At 35.8% G+C, this 19,344-nt stretch overlaps 1 protein-coding gene across 6 annotated transcripts in view; it reads right to left on the bottom strand.

The window, feature by feature from the left end:
* The window catches only part of CNKSR2 (connector enhancer of kinase suppressor of Ras 2), a 298,383-nt gene that overhangs the window by 9,962 nt on the left and 269,077 nt on the right, over positions 1–19,344 (bottom strand). The window contains exon 21 of one of the 6 annotated variants that reach the window (XM_045472194.1): positions 1,646–2,987. The exons of the other annotated variants lie outside the window; for them this stretch is intronic. Coding sequence (XP_045328150.1) covers positions 2,983–2,987 — 5 coding nt within the window. The 3' untranslated portion in view covers positions 1,646–2,982. Of the gene's footprint in view, positions 1–1,645; positions 2,988–19,344 lie in introns of those variants that run through there. 6 annotated transcript variants of the gene reach the window in all.

Raw genomic sequence — 19,344 nt, 5'->3', positions numbered from 1 at the left:
TGTATAATTTCCTTCATGTTTCTTTTGTGAACATTAAGGAGAGCATAATATAGACTTGGAGACCTAAAATTTCATGCTGGTGTCCTTCCCGTTTCCCTGACCGTGCAATGGCAATGTTGTAAGAGAGTAAAAAGTAAAAATAAAACGAAATGCATATACCAACTGGGCTCTTGAAGAACCAAGCCAACAACAGATAATCAGTTCTGGTACATGTTTTGGAAGGGAACCGTGCTCTTTTAAAATTGGACAATGATGTCCTCGTGGAAACAGTTGTTCCTTCCGCAACACAGCGGGGTAATGCAGAAAGCTGGGAAAAGCTAAGTCACAAGTGAGAGAGAAGGCTGGACATAGCAGCATTAGTCACCAGTCAGATGTGAGAGGCATTCGTTCTTGTACAGCCGCAGAGTGCTCTGAGGCTTCCAGGCTGAGGGCGTCACGTATGTGGAGTACTATTCTTGTCATGAAGGGCAATTAACATTTGCATTGAGACTCGAGAATATTTTCTGTGAATACTAATTTACTACCACGCCATAATAAACAACTTATTTATATGTAGGTGACAATTAAACGTTTAATGGGTTCAATGTAGACAGGTTTAATGCTTCTAGGTTTTATGCTAAAGATGATTATGTATTCAGGAGTTTGCACTGTAATTTGAATTGTCTTATAATTAAATATTAGATCTCTTAATTCATGTTTTTATATAAGTCCACTAGTTATGTCTAGCATTGTAAAACTGGAGGGAGGGCAGTTTGTTATATCAGAAAAAAAAAAGGCAGAAGATATTAAAAGCTGGCTTTTACTTGTTGCTCTGTACCCCACCATCCTTTTCATAATTAGAAGTAATTTATATTCTTTTAGGCAAAATAATAATGATGAAAAAAATGATTTCAAGTGAGAAAAAACTTTCTTTTAAAAGAACAGCTCGAGTGAATCCTTTTTTTAAAGAACATGTGAAGCCTATTCCTGCAAGAATGACCTTGTGCTTCATCAGAATTAAGTATAGCCCATATTAGTGTCAGTCAATCCCTTCTGCACAACATGAAAGCTTACTTCCTAAAAGATGTGACAAAAGAGACAGAACTGAAGTTTATTCTACACTTCATTCTCTAAGCATGTAATTTCTGCCAAATTGTGTGGTTTACTGCCACAAATATGACAGTGGTCAAATTTTCAGGGCACTACAGTAGTTTTTATGATGAATAGTACAGATGGCAAAATCTTGGTGTCCTTGGCATTGATATATTGATCCAAAAGGAAGGTTCTTTGAAGGACAATCACAAACATAAATGACAGATTATAGATTTGCCCATAGGATATAGAAAATTTAACTAGTAGAGACATGTAGGTCAAAGTACCTTGCTCTCAGATGGGAATTCATAAAGGGGACAGTTTAAAACCAAAGCTAAGAGATGATTATATTAAAAAATCAATGTGGAGTCACCATATTCCTTAATGAGAAAAAACTAAAATTTTTCTTATCATAACAATTTACCATGACTTAAACAGAGAGAATGACCCAAGAAAATCCCACGAATATTAGATGCCAACAAAAAGCTTTTCAATGGATTTCTTCATACCACAACCATCCTTTTTACATATACTTAAAAAACACATTAAAATGGTTAGAGCACAGAGGCAAGTGTAAGGCAGATCAATGTGGTTTTATTCACAACACAAATTCCATTTGTGGGAAAGAAGCATAGATTACTCCTCTTTGGAAAGATATTTACTATCAAGCATACTTAGCAAATTATTTAGCTATCTAAAAAGATTTGATACCAATTGGTCATATTTTTATTTTTAAGTAATTTATATTTTTACAGGTATTCACATTATGCAATACCACACACTGCGGTGACAGGAAGAAAAAAAAAAACATTTCCAAATACAATGTTAAATTATTTGTTCATTGCACAGTATGAAATATCCATTAATTAGCATTGAAATTATTACAGAGTGTCTTAATCCAACTAAATTAAGGAAATTTCACATCCACTACAGAAGAAAAATAAGCATTATTGAGCCACAGGGGACCCAGTTACATAGTATTAAATAATATCTGCAGCTAGTTCGAAAGACATCCAGACAAAATACTTTTTCAAAAGTGAGAACCACAGCCTATAGATTTGGAAAATTTTACAGAAAAAGAATAGCTCATGCCTGTCCTATGAGGCAACACCATTTGTATACAAGTGCCAAGAAATAAGGAGAAAGTTAGGATTTTAGCTGAGGAATCTAATAAAGCCTGGCATGAGGAATTTTCTTCATTAGTGTCACCGAAAGCAGTCTCTGTGTTGCACCTGAATACACTTTATAATAGAATAAACATAGTAAATTTCAGAGCAGGTTGTGTATACCTTGCCTTAATAGATTACACTTAATTTAGTACAATACAGCACGTCAAGTTTTAAAAATGCAAAATACACTTAATACACAGAATTTGCTTCCTCGCTTTGTCTTAAAGAGGCCACCAAAGAGTCCGTTAAATAGCCAGGGTTGTCTAGTTATCGGAGCTGATCCCTCTCCTTTCCTGGTGTCAGGAGAACACAACTGAGGTGTCACGATACACAGCCCTTCCCCGGTCAGTACCCTTCCCCTTCTGTTCTCCCATAGAAACCGGCAGTTTTCTGTCACTGTGCTCCATCTTGATAGGCTTTGATCTTACGCTAGTCCCAGTGTAGGAAGCTTGCATTCTTCTTAAGAGTGGCCTGCCCCTCTTAATATCCCTTTAGGGAGGCCCCCAATCCAAAACACTTGATGATCTAACCTTTTTTAAAAGTCATTTTTCTGTTATAAACAGCAAGGACGAGGCCATTTTAGTTGCTTGCAAGAGGTTGATGTTGAGTCTGCGCCGTGCCGACTCTCTCCGATCTAAATTCTCTAAACATTAGCTTATCAATCTGTGAGTCCAATGGGTTGAGTGCCAACAGAAGTGGATCCGATTTGGCATGGAGAGGTTCTACCAACTCTCGCAGTGTATTAGCCTAATATGATAAAGCAGTGATACAATATGATGAAAGACCTGCGAGTGCCATTATTATTTCCAAAGCACATTAGTATTTGTATTAGAAATACCATCATGCAATACCCATGAAGAGAAAAGAGAAAAAAATGGCTAGAATTGCATATGGTTTTAATACTATCATGTCTTTCTGTTGGCATGCAAGTCTACTTGGCCATAAATGGGACAATTTTTGTTTTTACGCTTGGTTATTTGGAAATGCCAATCTTATGTATACAAAATAATACACAGCGCAGATACATCTTTTCCCACTTCTATACTTGTATATGCACATATATAATTGTAATCAGAAAAGTTTAGGGTAAAAGTATGCTCCATACACATTTAAAATGATCAGTCTTTCAAGAAAATTCAACTGTATTTCTATATGAGATTTTTCCTCGAATTCATCCAATCAAGAAGCATGAGGAAAAATTTTCTGGTCTGCCTTCTACCTAACTGCCCTAATATATATGCTACATGCGTTCATCAGTATGGCTCCAATGAGGAGGCTGCATGCTGACCAATACAAAGTGGAGAGAAATGAAAAGCTCTAACAGGGTAAACACGATGAAATGGTGACTTTACACCTGAGCATTAGCCACATGCCAAGGAATTAAGAAACAACAAAAGACCAAAATTTCTGAGTGACCTGGGAAACTAAGAACAATAAGGATAACATAAACTGTAGTCTTTTTTAGTTCATTTTATTTTGGGTTTTGGGGAATCCAAATATTATCATCAGGCACAAATCAGCCATATTTTTTCTTTCTAGCCTGAGGCAGATTTTTATCTCCAGAATCCTATAGCATCCTTTTTTGAGTTATATTAAGAAGAAGGAACAAAGTGGGAGAGGGAACAGATAAAGCATGTTGCTCATTATTACCTCCCTTAGAATGGGAAGGGCACATGTTGCCCATAGCACAGTATCTAGATAACAGAATACAGCTATTTTTTTTAAGTAGGCTTCACACCCAGCATGAGCCTGAACTCATGACTCTGAGGTCAAGACGTGAGCTGAGATCAAGAGTCAGATGCTTAACTGACTGAGCCACCCAGGCGCCCCAGAAGAACTAATTTTTATTTTATCATATCATACCCTTCTTTTGCAGAAAAGGGTCTTGGAAGTAAGTAATCATGTAGGTCAAATGAAAGAAAAGACAATACTACAATTTGTAGAAATTATAGTACTGGAACACTAACTTTGGCTTGTTTCACTTTATTACGTTAGGTCATGGAATTGCAAACAGCAAAATCAGAGGCAATCTAACCTTGAGCACAAGGTCATTTCCAAATTTAAAGTGTTCTTAATTTGTCTATGCAATTCAAACAGTTTCTAAGTTGTTGTTTTGAACACATCCTTCTTTCCCCCTCAGAAACAGTGTTACATGACAGGTTCAATTTCCTTGTGTACCTAACTAATAGTTAAATTTAGTTCACACTAAACCTGAACCAGAGTCCTGGTAATTAAGTCACATTTGGTTACATTTGTGACATTGTTTCTATAGGATTGCTGAAATCTACTCCCAGATACTGGAAACACCTCATGGGAGCACCTTGCCACAGTGCAGGATGGTGGGGGAAGAAGGATGGCTACTTCAAATGGTTATAGGACCACCTGGCTGACTCGGTTGATTTTGGCTCAAGTCATGATCCCATGGTCGGGATCAAGCCCCCATGTTGGGCTTGGCTTGGGATTCTTTCTCTCTTTCTTTCCTTCTGCCCTCCCCTCTCTAAAACAAAACAAAACAAAACAAAACAAAACAAAACAAAACAAAACAAAACGAAACGAAACAAAAACAAATGGGTACAGCTAGTTCCCAGTCAGTATACATTAGCATAAAAGATAACTCCTTAGGGCGAGATGTTTATTCAACTAGCAGTGGTCAGGACCATTGGCTACCAAATCTTAGGGGTGGAGATTTGCTTATTAAACACAGATTTCTGGGCCCTACCCCTAATCTACTGTATCAGAATTTCTGGGTATGGAACTATGGAACTCAAGAATCTGTGTTTTAAGGAAGCAACCCTGGTGATTCTTGTACCCAGTGTAGTTTGTGACCTCCTGCTTCAGGACAGGCACAGAGGGATGGGCTATACTGTTGGTAGGGCTGTTTGAGTAATGGCAATTTTGTACTGCATATACAAGTAGTCTGTAAGTCATAAGTTCTACAACTATAACACTGTGTATCAAAGCTCAAACAACTTTAAGGTTTTTGCTGAGGAACTGGATGCAAATGTCTTGGTCTACAGAGAATACAGGAAGATTTGGAAAACAGCTTGAATAAATTCTTTAAAACTTAAATTTTATGTAGTGTCAAATAGCTTATTTTAATTTTTGAGGCAAACAGAACAACTATAAAGATACTTCCAGACTCCAGCCCACTGAATGAACTGTACATCTGTGCATTCTGAATCTCCAGTATAAGAAGCAACGGCAGGCAGATCAGTTATGATGGACTAGTACATGGTTAATCTACACGAAATCTCTAAAATACAAAATGAACCCACTTCATAAATGATACTGCTCCACATAGGCCTATCTTGGACTTCTGTAAATCTCATACTTCAACTTTTTCAAGTCCCTTTCTGATTCTCAACAGTATTTCCTTTTCTTTCCCTTTGTACTTTTGTGGGGCTTTCTCTCTCTCCCTATTTCTACTCTTCTTTTCAGCTGACAACTTCATTTATCCCCAAATAGTCAAAATATTCAAACCAGTTAAAACTAATTTACTATAATGAGACTATTTTTATTCTTGTTTTTTAAAGAGTAGGTGGAAATTACATGTTCTTGTAAAAAAAAAAAACCTTAAATTACATGGTTCTTGATTGGTGTTTGTTTCTTTGTTTGTTTGTTTTTGGCCAGTACCCTAACTATAAAAATATTCCCAGGGCTCTTCGGGGGGGCTCAGCCAGTTAAGTGTCTAACTTCGGCTCAGGTCATGACCTCGCGGTCTATGGGTTTGAGCCCCGGGTAAGGCTCTGTGCTGATAGCTCTGAGCCTGGAGCCTGCTTCAGATTCTGTGTCTCCCTCTCTCTCTGCCCCTCTCCTGCTCGCACTCTCTCTCTCTCTCTCTCTCACACACACACAAAAAATGAATAAACATTAGACAAATTTAAAAAATATTCCCTACTTCCTGCTCTTAAAATAAACTTCACTATTTAGCAAGTTTTTAAACAATTATACTTTGAAACAACAGCAACACACCTGCATCTATGCTGCTTCAAGCACATCAGTAATATTTCTTTTTGATGTATTACTTAACAAATATTTATTGAACTTCCACTCATCACTGAAACCTTCAATTGTGAGGCCACCAGCCTAGCTGTATAAAAAGAAACAGATTCTGTTTTACTGTTACTAAACCCCTTGAGAGATCAGAAAGGTGAACCCAGATGCGATACCATGTTGAGTCATGTATAAAATGACTTATTCCAGTCTGGATCCACCTACTATGCAAAGCTCTTCATAGATTGTATCTATGTAGCAATTACTGAGGAGGATATTTCCTTTCCTTTTTGTTTCATAAATTTAAAAATCTCCTAAGGATTATTCAGATAATTAGCATAAATAGAGATTCTAGAAACATAAGTTTCAGAAATGTAATCAGGCTTCTAATAGTGTACCTGCTAGGAATAGCTGATGATCCTTGAATCAAATGCCTGAGAGTTAGATTATAGGGTAAGGACATAGGCACAAACATTTGCGAGAGAATGATTAAGTTTGAATTCAAAATAGGTGACAAAAATCTTTTCTTAATGAATGAAAGAGAAGAAAATATGTGAAAATGGAAATAAGAAGTGCTTAAGCTTCCCAGCTTCCCAGTACTTTTCTACTTCTGGGTTCTACAGGAAAATTTGGTTCCATCTATTCCATTATCATTGAGGTTGAGGGGAAATTTAAGGGGAAAGCTACTGACTACTGGTCTTATTAAACTGCTAGCAGAGAACAAAGGTCACCAAGTGCAGACATCCAAACAACACTGTAGAGTTCTCAGGAGAGTAGAACCAGTTTGTGTGCTTTAAAAAAATTTGTTTAACATTATTATCTGGAGCCTCACCTTTTAAATGTGTGTTCAGATTTAGGTTTTTCTTTTTGAAAAACAGGAATATCTAACACCATGAATTGATAATCAGTGATACTTTTCTCAGTGTCAGTATTGGAAAGAATGGGCTGACACCTTGGTTCAGAATGTTCGAACCAAGAGACTTGTTTATTGTGGCTTGAGTAAGTAGTATCTGTCCAAATTTTGAGAGCCTATTTTCTTGTAAAGGTTTAAGTTCAAAAAGACAGGATATCAGATTTTTAAAAAATTTCTTTGCTTATTTTTTATTTAATACCATAGGGGAAAGGAACTGGAAAGTCTTTATTTTTATTTTATGATTGAGAAGTAAAATTTTCACAACAAAGTATTCTTTTTTTAAAAAATAAAGTGATAAGTAGTAAAATGCAATACAGTTTGTTCTTATACTTAAAGCACTTACGGAGATCTTTAAATAGCAATTCCAGGTAAAATAAAATATTTGATAAACCTAGCCATAGGCAAAACAGATAAGGAAATACTGTTTCCATATAATTAGAATGTTCCTCTAAATTGCCAAATCACAGTTCTCTCTGTGTATAATTCATCGGAGACAGTATTTCCTTATGAAAGTAGTATCTCATTGTAATGTACCTATTGCTATACTATGACATTAGAGTGCACTTAGGCTTAATTAGTTATTATGAGTATACCACTTATTTTGGCTTTTTCTACCTGCATTAAAAACCACTATCTGAAATAGAGGCACATCTAAACTACCCTTTAAATGTAACATATATTAGCAATCACTGAAAAGGTCTTTTATATTTAATAGTCACAAAGGTACCTAATATGTTAATTTAGTTTGCCACCAGTTTATTTTCAATGAAGTGTCTGTCCGTAGATAGTTCAGAAGAATGTACTCTGGAATTTTACCACATTATATTGTCGTCCTAAATATCACCAATCAGACTTTAAAATAGAAAATGGGAGGAATTCATTTTTATAGATACGGATTATTTAATGAGGATTTAATGGATGCCTATGGGTATGTATACTCTATCAAATGTATGGGTATGTATACTATACCAAATGTTAGGGATAAATAAACATGAGAGTCTGATTTCAAAAAGTTCATGGTGTAGTTGTATGACCTTTCTCCATTTGTCTTAAAATTTTATAGTTAAGAATTATCAATAAAATAAAGTTCTACTTTATTATATATATACATATATATATACACATATATGTTATATATATATATATATATACACACACATACATGTATGCAGACTCAATTATATGACTATAATTATACAATTGTCCTAATGTATATTATATGTAATCATAATATATATAATTACATTAATAACATTGTATGGATATATTAATTTTAATTGATAAATACAATTGGAATACATAGAAAGTAAAAATACTCAAAATTTAGGGCACATTTAAAGAAGACAAAACATAACTGTGTATATGTATGTGCTGAGTTCTGATGCTTACAATAGACTTCAAAACTGAAGGGGATCATAAAATGCCAACCCAAAATATGCCACTTTGGCATGAGGATTATTTTGAGCTGAAGGTAATTAAGAAGGAGTAAACATAGAAAGACCTTTGGCTGTTCCCTGGTCTGCCTAAAAGCAGGACACAAACTTCCCTTTGTAAAGGTGCTCTTCATCTCCTCTTCCATACCAGGAGAAGAACACCCTTATCATTGGAGAAAAAAGAAAACTGACATTAAGATGGTTTGCACAAACACACCTTACTAAAATAACCTTTATATTCCATTATTTTCCCCCATATGTTTACTTTTCACAATTCACAGCCTAGAAGCCCCAACCCCTTTCCTTTATCTTGTCACTTCTCTACAATTTACTGTCCTTTGTTAAAATGGTATATAAGCTTCCACGTCTAACTACCTCTTTGGGTCTTGTCTTCACTTCTTTTCTTTGAAGGCCTCTGTGCAGATAAAAATTAAAATGCTAACATAGAATAAAATGTATATTTTCTTCTGTTAATCTGTCATTAGTCAGTTTAATTTGCAGGTCCCAGGCAAAAAAATCTAACAGGACAGAGGAGGAAAAGTTTTTTTCCTACTCTATAAAATATTGAGGTCATTCTTTAACCATTCTATACTAATTCACCCATATTTTAAAATATTTCATAGATAAAATTATTTTGAGATTATTTGAAAATCATGTTGAACTCCAATGAGATAACCTTAATAAAAAGACACCCATTCCTAGCAAATTTTTCTTTACAGCAACGTGGGTGGACGGCAGCTTACTGGCAGAATGGGTTGCTATTGCAACCTATTTTATGATTAATAATTATTTATTTTTGGGACTCATGGGTGGCTCAGTCGGTTAAGAGTCCAACTTCGGCTCAGGTCACGATCTCATGGTCCGTGAGTTTGAGCCCCGCGTCGGGCTCTGTGCTGACAGCTCAGAGCCTGGAGCCTGCTTCGGATTCTGTGTCTCCCTCTCTCTCTGACCTTCCCCCAATTCATGCTCTGTCTCAAAAATAAATAAACATCAAAAAAAAATAAACAAATAATTATTTATTTTAGAATAATCTCTAAAATTCTCATTTCCAGATGTAATAGCTACAGAGGTAACATAGTTGAAGTCTGAGACATGAACCCACTATAGGAAATAGACTTTTTTATACTAAATATTTTTAATTTGAGAATTTTTTTAATGGTTGATTTATTTCAGTAAGCTCTACATCCAACGTGGGGATTGAACTCAACGACCCAGAGATCAAGAGTCGTATGCTCTTCTGACTGAGCCAGGCAGGTGCCCCAATTTATGAGAATTTTCAACCTCTACTACCACCTTACATGATTATAGTAAAAGGATATAATTAAATAGGTCATATTCACTCCGGATGATAACTGGTATGAAATAGCTCAGTGGTAAGAACTGCCAATGGGGTGAACAGGTAAATGATACTGACAACACTTCATCTGTTACTATATCTGGTCTGCCAAAATGAAAAGGCAAACTGGGGCCAACTATATCTCAATTGGTTTCTTGTCTATTTCTTTCAGTGGGTTTTCTGTAGTACTTATAACCCTTTTAGGAAATTCTCTTTCTACCTGATAAACACTCTAAAAAGCAGTTCCAATCTTATCTAAACCTGAACCACTTATGTGACTGGATAGTAAAAAATGTCTTCAGAACACTGGTTATACTTCTGTGACCCAACCTATTTGATTTGCCCATCATATTTGACTTGAATGTTCCAAACTGGACATTTTGGAATAAAAGGTAAGGGTATTAAGGGTATCTGTACCTGGGGAGTGGGGGTTATAAAGATACATTTAGCATGTTCACTGCATCAGAATCTAATCAAAGTAAACAAAGGACTTTGCTCTATGGCTTCTGCCAAGTTTCTGATCAGCAAACATGATTGTGATAGATAAATTTTGATGCTATGCAAATTGTACTATTGCCTAAGCTTCTTTAGTAAGTAGGCAATCAATGGCAGAACTTTATTCTTAAAGATTTGATCCAAAATAAATGAGGACATATAAATTTTTAAATTAGTAGTAACAAAGATCTTTGTGAAGTTTTGCTTTATGGAGTCTGCCCTATTCTTATTCTAATACTAAACTAATTTACTATCCTCAAAGTGTTGCCATGTTTTAAAAAATATTTCATTTTATCTTATCTTACTTTGTTTTATTTTAGAGAGACAGAACGTGAGCAGGGGAGAGGGGTAGAAGGAAAAAGAGAGAGAATCCCAAGCATGCTCCATGCTCAGTGCAGAGTTCAACGTGGGGCTCCATCCCACCACCTTGGGATCATGACCTGAGCCGAAATCAAGAGTGGGACACTCCAGTGACTGAGCCACTCAGGTGCCCCAAAGTACTGCCATCTTGATATTGGTGGGATTACTTCTATTAAAAAATATCATTATCAGTTCCAGTATCATGACATCCCTTGAGACTAAGTGAGGGGAAAAAGAGGTACTGATCTGCCAAGGTGAGTAAAATATTAATTTTGGGGGGGGGTAACCTGGGTGGCTTATTCGGTTAAGCTTCCAACTTTGGCTCAGGTCGTGATCTCACGGTTCATGTGTTTGAGCCACGCACCAGGTTCTCTGTCCACCGCCACCCCCCCCAACGCCCCCTCCAGCTTGTGTGCTCACAGTCTCTCTCTCTCTCTCAATTATAAATAATCATTAAAAAAATAAATTCTTTTCAACCAGAGTACATCAAAGCATGTGTAGAGCTGTGGGGGCGCCTGTGTGCACGTTTTGGAGTAGAGGAAGAAAAAGAGTAATTCTTATGTTAAAAATTTAAAGACCTGGGGTGCCTGGGTGGCTCAGTCAGTTAAGCGTCCTACTTCAGCTCAGGTCATGATCTTACAGTCCGTGAGTTCAAGCCCCGCGTGGGGCTCTGTGCTGACAGCTCAGAGCCTGGAGCCTGCTTCCAATTCTGTGACTCCTGGATTCTAGGGAGGAAGATGGCGGCGTAGGAGGACGCTGGGCTCACCGCGACCTATGGAACACTTACATTCCACCCACACCTGCCTAAATAACCCGGATTCTGTGACTCCTTCTCTCTCTGCCCCTCCGCCTCTCACGCTCTGTCTCTCTCTCTCTCTCTCTCTCTCTCTCTCTCTCTCAAAAATAAATAAACATTAAAAAAAACATTTAAAAATATTTAAAGACCTTATCTCCTTTCATGCTATAACATTGTTTATGATTGTAGAAGCTTGAAATAGACTTCTACTTACTTTTTCTGGGTGAGCTTACAATATTACAAGACTTACAATATTCACTTTCCCTCTTTAATAACTTCAAAATGGCTTGTTACTGACCTCCTTGGCATACCAACCTGATACTTGGGATTATTTCCTCATTAACAACACTGGCAAGAAGAAACTGCTCTAGGGGCCTTGCCAACTAAATTTTGTAGCAATAACGATAACCAAAAATACCTTTCCCAGAAAAACAAGTGACAAAAAAGGTCAAAGAGAAAATTCAAGGGACGTAGATAAGAACCGAAAATTGTATCTTGGGATGCCTGGGTGGCTCAGTTGGTTAAGTGTCTGACTTCAGCTCATGTCATGATCTCACGGCTTGTGGGTTTGAGCCCCACATTGGGCTCTGTGCTGAAAGCTCAGAGCCTGGAGCCTGCTTCAGATTCTGTGTCTCCCTCTCTCTCTGCCCCTACCACCCCCCTCTCAAAAATAAACCTTAAAAAACATTAAAAAAATTGTATCTTAACAGTTACTTATCATAATTCCTATTTTTCTTTACCTCAAATCTATCACAAATCTAATTTCCCACCTTAATCAATAATAGTTTCATATTCTCTCTTATTTTTCATTCCATAGTTATTACACCATAAACTATTATCATAAATCCCCATTGTTAAAGTCTTCTGCATATTATGATATTGAAATTATGACATTTAAGTACTCAAAATGTACTGCATAAATGGTAAGAAGAAACATTATTTTGGTAAAAATCACTATCAAATCATGTTTCTTAGAAATATAGCATGGATAGGGGCGCAGGGGTGACTCCTGGTTAAGCGTCCGACTTTGGCTCAGGTCATGATCTCACAGTTTGTGGGTTCGAGTCCCACATCGGGCTCTGTGCTGATAGCTCAGAGCCTGGAGCCTGCTTCGGATTCTGTGTCTCCTTCTTTCTCTGCCCCTTCCCCACTCATGCTCTTTTCCTCTCTGTCTCTCAAAAAAAGTGTTAAAAAAATAAAAAAAAAAATAAATATAGCATGGATGTAAATAAATAAGCACAAACATCCATCTTAGCAAAAAAATCAGAAGTTAGAATGAGTATTCAAACTCAATCTTAGTTGTCTTGACATTATTTTGGATCAGCAAACTCATCGTGCATTTGGGATGGAAAACTATAGAATCTAAGAACATATGAAGAATACTTTTCAAAAATGTCCTATTATGTTTTCTCTCTCTCTCTCTCAAAAAACAAAACAAAACAAAACAAAACTTAAAGAAGCAAACACCTGGGTGGCTCAGTCGGTTAAGCATCCGACTTTGGCTCAGGTCATGATCTTACAACCATGAGTTTGAGCCCCACATCAGGCTCTCTGCTGTTAGCACAGAGCCTGCTTCGGATTCTCTGTCCCCCTCTCTTTCTGCCCCTCCCCTGCTCATTCTCTCCCCCCCCCTCTCTCTCTCTCTCAAAAAAAAAAAAAAAAAAAAAACTGAAAATTCCCTATTATATAGGAATTTCATTTTTTTCCCTCCTGAAAAAATTGTATAACACTTTCCTTTTAAAGAAAGTAAGTTTTACTAAAGAGTTAGAGATATGCTGACTCTCAGCGTTCTGATGGACAAATACAAATGACTTTATAGTTACTGCAAAAGGTTTCCAGCTATATCTGTGTTTAACATTTAGCATCTCAAGTTGAATTCCACACTCATCAGCGTAATTACAGAAAACTAGAATCATACAGGGACTTCATTAGGATGATAGTTCATTTTGCAAGATACAAATGTTTGAAATGTCAGAAGGTTCTCTGTATCATACAACTTAATTTGTATTCAAATACAGGAATAAATTGCTAACTTCCTGCTAGTGAACAAAACAAAAAATCTAATTATACTAATACATTTGTTTTCCATTTATAAATTAATGAATTCATAGCAACTTTGTGATGTTAGCTTATTTATAATATCCTTAAAAAATTAAGGACAATTCCATATTTCACTGAAGCCAGGCTTAAAAAAAATTCCTATTTAGTATATTTACATGAAAACAAGGACCATGCTACCTTCTCTAGGGTAAAAAAAAAATCAAACAAAGGATAAGAATTTGTAAGGATGTGCAAATCAAGGGGTGAATTTGGGATTCTCAAGTTCCACTTAAGATTCCCTTACCATCTCTTTTGACTGGTGCCACTGGGTGGAGGGCATGGAGCAGCTATGGTGTAATTAGTATCTCCTTAACAAATATGATTATCAAAAAACTCTGTAGAACTTTGGCCCTTTTTGTGATACTGGTGTGTATATAACACATACACACACACAGGACCACATTACTACCACAATAAGACAAAATTGAAAAATTGAAAAAAAGGATACATTACAATACAGTTGTACTGGTGTATATGATCTGCCAGAAATAATTCACCAGCTCTATCTGGCTGTGTTATACTGGATTTATAGTGATAAATGACACCAACCCTTTCTTGTTAAATCCATGTATAGTTATGATCAAATTTCTAGAATGACTTCTCACACATATTTTATTGTGAGCAAGTGAAAAACTAATTTAAAAGACACCAACACTGGATTTAGAAACAAATTTGCACAATCCCACACTCAAATTAAAAGCAGCATTTTAAGACGACCATAAAAGTATACGTTAAGTGGGTCTACTATTAGGTAAAACTGTCACATAATTTGAAATGAAACATTACTCTCTAGTAATTGACTATGCAGAATATACACCATAAATAAACACAAAACCAGAACTTGACCAAGCAAAGTGTCATGATGACATTTTCTTTCTCTTTATTGTAAATCTTCAGCACAGGACTAGAAGGCCTGTTTTCTCTTTGTGGAAAATCAATATACTTCAAAGGCAGAAGCAGGAACTCTTCTTTAACAAAACAATGCACTTTAATTGTAGAAGGCCTTGGTTTCCAAGGCCTTAGTTTTAGCCATACTAGGAATGGTTTCAGATCTTAGTTATGTGGGCAGATCTGGTCTCCATGGTAATGAAAAAGTAAACCTGGGAAGTGTAAAGAACTGTGGTACATTGCTCCCCATAGAAACAGACAAGCTGAAATCAAATGCAGCTTCTGTATTTAGCACTGACAAAGCCTGAAGCTTCAGTGTACTGGTACTGTACCTCAGGAGTTGCCATGGCAATCTTCTAAGGAAGGTGGGTTACAGATACCCACATCAGTTACTACTGAAATGTCAAATCAAAAGCCAGTTCTCAAGTAGTAATTTATTCATTAGTTTCTGAATTTGGTTTTCTTAAATAGCATCTAGGAGTTTGATAGAGACCTTGTTGTTTTTAAAAAAGTCATATAATCTAATTAGAACTCCTTTTCAAAAAATTCTAAGAAATATCCCTGAACAACTTTTACTCTTCTTCAGTTTAGTGTAAACATTCTGAAGGCAAATCAATTTAGCTTGTTAGCTTAGTAATAACAGGGATTGTGATACTAACACATTTCTGGTTTGCTTTTCACTTCGTAAAGTGCTTCTACATACAATATTGTAAAAGAAAATGCAAAAACTGTGAGATTTTCACTAGAGTTCACTTTGGTAATTTCCAAATTTGGTAATTTGATACTACTTACTGTATAGGGAAAGTGAGAAATTAGAAGTTGGAAACATACGTAAGTGTGAATATTGCATGTGTTAATAATTCCTTGACTGACTTTCTGGATTCATAAGCGAATAGGAAGTAATGTTTTATCACGAGAGAAGACCAAGTAACCCACAAATCCTCAGACTTGGCATCTGTGAAGAGGAACTAGGAAAATCAGTGGCATCTCCTGACTGTACCCCCGAATCTGTGGCTTTCCTTCCACTCCCTACTTCCACCAAAAGATTCAAAAATAAATAAAAAGGTCCATGAGCTGATTTAAAAAAAGGCAGAAATATTTGGATTGTTTCAAGGAAGATGGATAAAGAGGAACCTGGAAGGAAAAACTGCAATAAAAACTTTGGCTACCATATGAAATACTTTTCAAATTGGTCTCAAGACTTAATTCTTCACAAGTAGCAATTTTTTTCTAATATCCGAATATTAACTTGGCACAAATTAGCTGTAAAAGGAATCCTGTCAAACTTGAATATATGAAAAAAGAGTTTTGACTCAAGTGGTGGACTCAAGTTGTTTCACTGATTACATATGTCATGGTACATGATTTTGGGATACTCATAAGTTAAAAATGGAAAGTACACTAATTACAATTTTTAGTAATAAAAGGTAAAGTGGTACACAGGTTTTGCCTTACTTGATAGAGCATATTAATAATGATTTTGACCTGCTGTAATAAAATGTAAAAATTTTAGTTTCTTTTATATAGATCAAACATGACACATTTTGCTAAGTTTTAACCTGAATTAAAGTGATAAATCTGAGGAGGCAATAAGTGGTTGAGAGCATTCACTCTGCTGTCAGGATGTCTTAGTCTGAATCTCAGATCTGCTATTAACTAGCTGGGAGTCCTGGATCATGTTCTTTAAACTGTTTCCTCATCTAGAAGATGAGGACAGTGACAATATTTACTTCTTAGGGTTGTTGTGAGGATTAAACGAGCTATATTATATAAGGACATCAGCTACTAGTTAGCTCTCATTTAAATCAGCTATTATTTGGATAGATTACTGTTCACTAAACATAGGAGATTTAAACAAAATGCACCACACTATAGATGTATTGGCTTTACCTCAGGGAAGGCAATTGTATTTTAGTGTTTCTTCCATGTGGAAAGATATCTTCTCTCTCTACATGGGAAAATAATGAAAGATTCAGATTTATGAGCAAGCCTAGCTTTGCAGATTGCATTTCAAGTCCAGACTATGTAGCATACCTTTATAGAAAAGATAAATCCCTAAAATGTCTTTCATTCAACAGACAAGTATAGTTCACACGAAGGAAAAAAGAGTTTTCCTGAGACACCATTGAAAGTAGAGGGCAAATACATGTAATCAGTCATTCCATTCAGAATGCCCCTGATATCATCTTTAAAATTATTTTATTCAAAGACTGATCGGTTAATGATGCTGTAAACCTGAATGAAGCAGGTTAATTCAAGACTTACTTTAGAGCTGAGGTAGCAAGTTAAAACATCTTCAATTTTCACTTCCTTATAATAGAAGTTATGTTCATCGAATATATTTCACTTAACAACTGAAATACATAATGAATCATAATAATATAAATGGGATTTATTTCCTATATCAATGGGTATTTTCCTCTTGCAATTAGATAGCTTACTTTAGATACTAATGTGGCAAAGTATTCTAAGTATTTTTTTTCTTCAAGATGCAAACATAAAAGTGAGATATTGAAGACTGTTTTGAAATAAGTGCCCTCTTTGTTGGTTCTTGCTGTAAAATCCTAAAACACTACACATTTCAACTTGTCATCATGGTGAATCACGTCACCTCTGAAGTATTACAGTTTTTTTTTGATTCCAGTTTCCTCTCCTTCTATCTTTTCTATTATGTCTAATCTTTGATCTCAAGAACACAGCCCTCTTCTGAATTCACTTCCTTGTCCAATCTGGACCGCTCTGACTAGACCCTTCAATTTCCTCATCCTCTTGAAAATGTACTATACATACACTTTCCAGAAATCAACCATCTTCTTTCTTATTCCTGCCTGGCCACTAAACAATGCTAGAGAAAACAGTATATCCAAGCTGACTGGCACCATTCTAAATTTGATTTCTGACTTTTGGTCATTCAGGACTACTTGGCAGACCAGTTGTTAGTGGTTGGTAAGCTCAATTTCCAATTCCCCATTGGGGGTGCTCCAAACTTCCATTAGACTCTTCAAACCTTACTGTCTACCTGTTGATCTTCCAGTAGCAGATACCTTTTTGCCTCCACATTTGTCTCTCTCATCTGAACTGCTGAAATAATTTTCTAACTGGTCTCCCTATCACTTGCATTCTCTCACATCAATACATCTTCCACACTGCCATCAGAGTGACCTTGCTGAAACTGATATCTGATTTTGTCATCTTCCTAAGGAGATCTCCACAGGCTCTCCATCATGTTTTTTTGAGAAACATATTCTCTAAATTACTTTTTTCCCCCTCTCCCTCTCTGTCTGCCTTCCCCCGCTTATGCTCTCTATCTCTCTCAAAATAAATGAATCCAAAAAAATAAATTATTCTTTTTTTCCATTTCTTCCCTTGTTGATGTTTGTTTGTCTGTTTGTTTGTTTGTTTGTTTTTTACCACATAGAATGCACCCCTCCCTTTTTTTCCCTCTTGGTTAAATTTTACTGATCCAGCTCAGATGTTATATCCTCCTTGAAGCTTTGTCTGATTTCACAAGATAGAAATAATCAAGACTTCTTAAGGGCTTTTGTGGAACTTAACATGTTTATCTTTGAAAACACTTAATATGCTATACTGTTACATCTGGATGTTTTTCTCTCCCATTAGATGACAAACATTGTTTATGTGATTTCAAAAAAATCTTTGTTTTTCCAGCACTTAGCAGAGTGGGTACTCAAAACATTGTGGCTGCTCCATAAATATCACTTGAATTGAATTAAATAATTAAAATACATTTTAATTTAGTGTCTAAGAATATGAAATGTAAGCTGAACACTAAATAAAGAGCTGTATTGAACAACTTGGTAAGAAGCTTTACCTCACTAGATTTTCAATTCTAGTAAGAAGATCTGCGTCAAGTCTTTGATGTGAACTATGTGGCAGAGGAGAGAACCTTAGGAAGATAGGTCACTGAGGTTAAAGACTGCTATTTATGGCACTGTTATGTCAGGAAAGAATGATCTAGACCTTATATGAAGTGATAGTCTGACCACTGCCAAGGGGTGTTTTCTTTGAATGACCTAGATTGTCAAGTTATTCACATGTAATTCATACTAGAAGTAGATGAGGTGAGTCAGAATCTCACTGAGGATGAATTTTTAATTATAAATATAGCTACCACTACACTCTCTAAAGGTCCTCTGTTGACAGAGGCTGATTAGAAGGAACTACTGCCAAAAAAAGTCTTATCACTTTGCTACACTAAAGAGATATTACAAGGGCTTGCAGCCAAACTGCCTGATAAGGGTTTATTGCCATGTCTAAAATTTACTCTTTAAGAAGATTTTTTGAATGACTAGGTTTCGGTACCACATGGATCAGGTACAATAGATACAATTATGACATAACCATTAGTTACTATTTTAAAATGCCATATTATACATCTATTCATCTCAGTATTTCCATAAAATATTGAGAATTTAACAGAAAAAGAGTAGCCAAAATTTACCCAAAGATTTGAATGATTTACCCATTTGTTCATTCCTTTTTAACTTTTAGAATATAATGTACTTTTATTTTAATAATCTTTGAAAGCTGGATTGAGATCATCTTAATTCTAAATAAGCATTCTCCAATCACTAAAAATATCTGATTTCTTATATCACTGGATCACTCAAGAGGCTTTTCTAAAGATTCACTTATTAGAGATAATTATAACATAGTTTCACAAACCTAATGGCTTATATCATTCACACTTTCACTTAATTGGGCAATAACTACCTGAATTATGAGCTATTGGGGGTAATATCCAAGCATGTCAGATACAAACAACCTCT

This window comes from Leopardus geoffroyi, chromosome X, assembly GCF_018350155.1.
Source record: "Leopardus geoffroyi isolate Oge1 chromosome X, O.geoffroyi_Oge1_pat1.0, whole genome shotgun sequence".
NCBI classification, from domain to species: Eukaryota; Metazoa; Chordata; class Mammalia; order Carnivora; family Felidae; genus Leopardus; species Leopardus geoffroyi.
The sequence above is the reverse complement of the archived record's forward strand: the minus strand, read 5'-3'. Positions and strand labels throughout refer to the sequence as shown.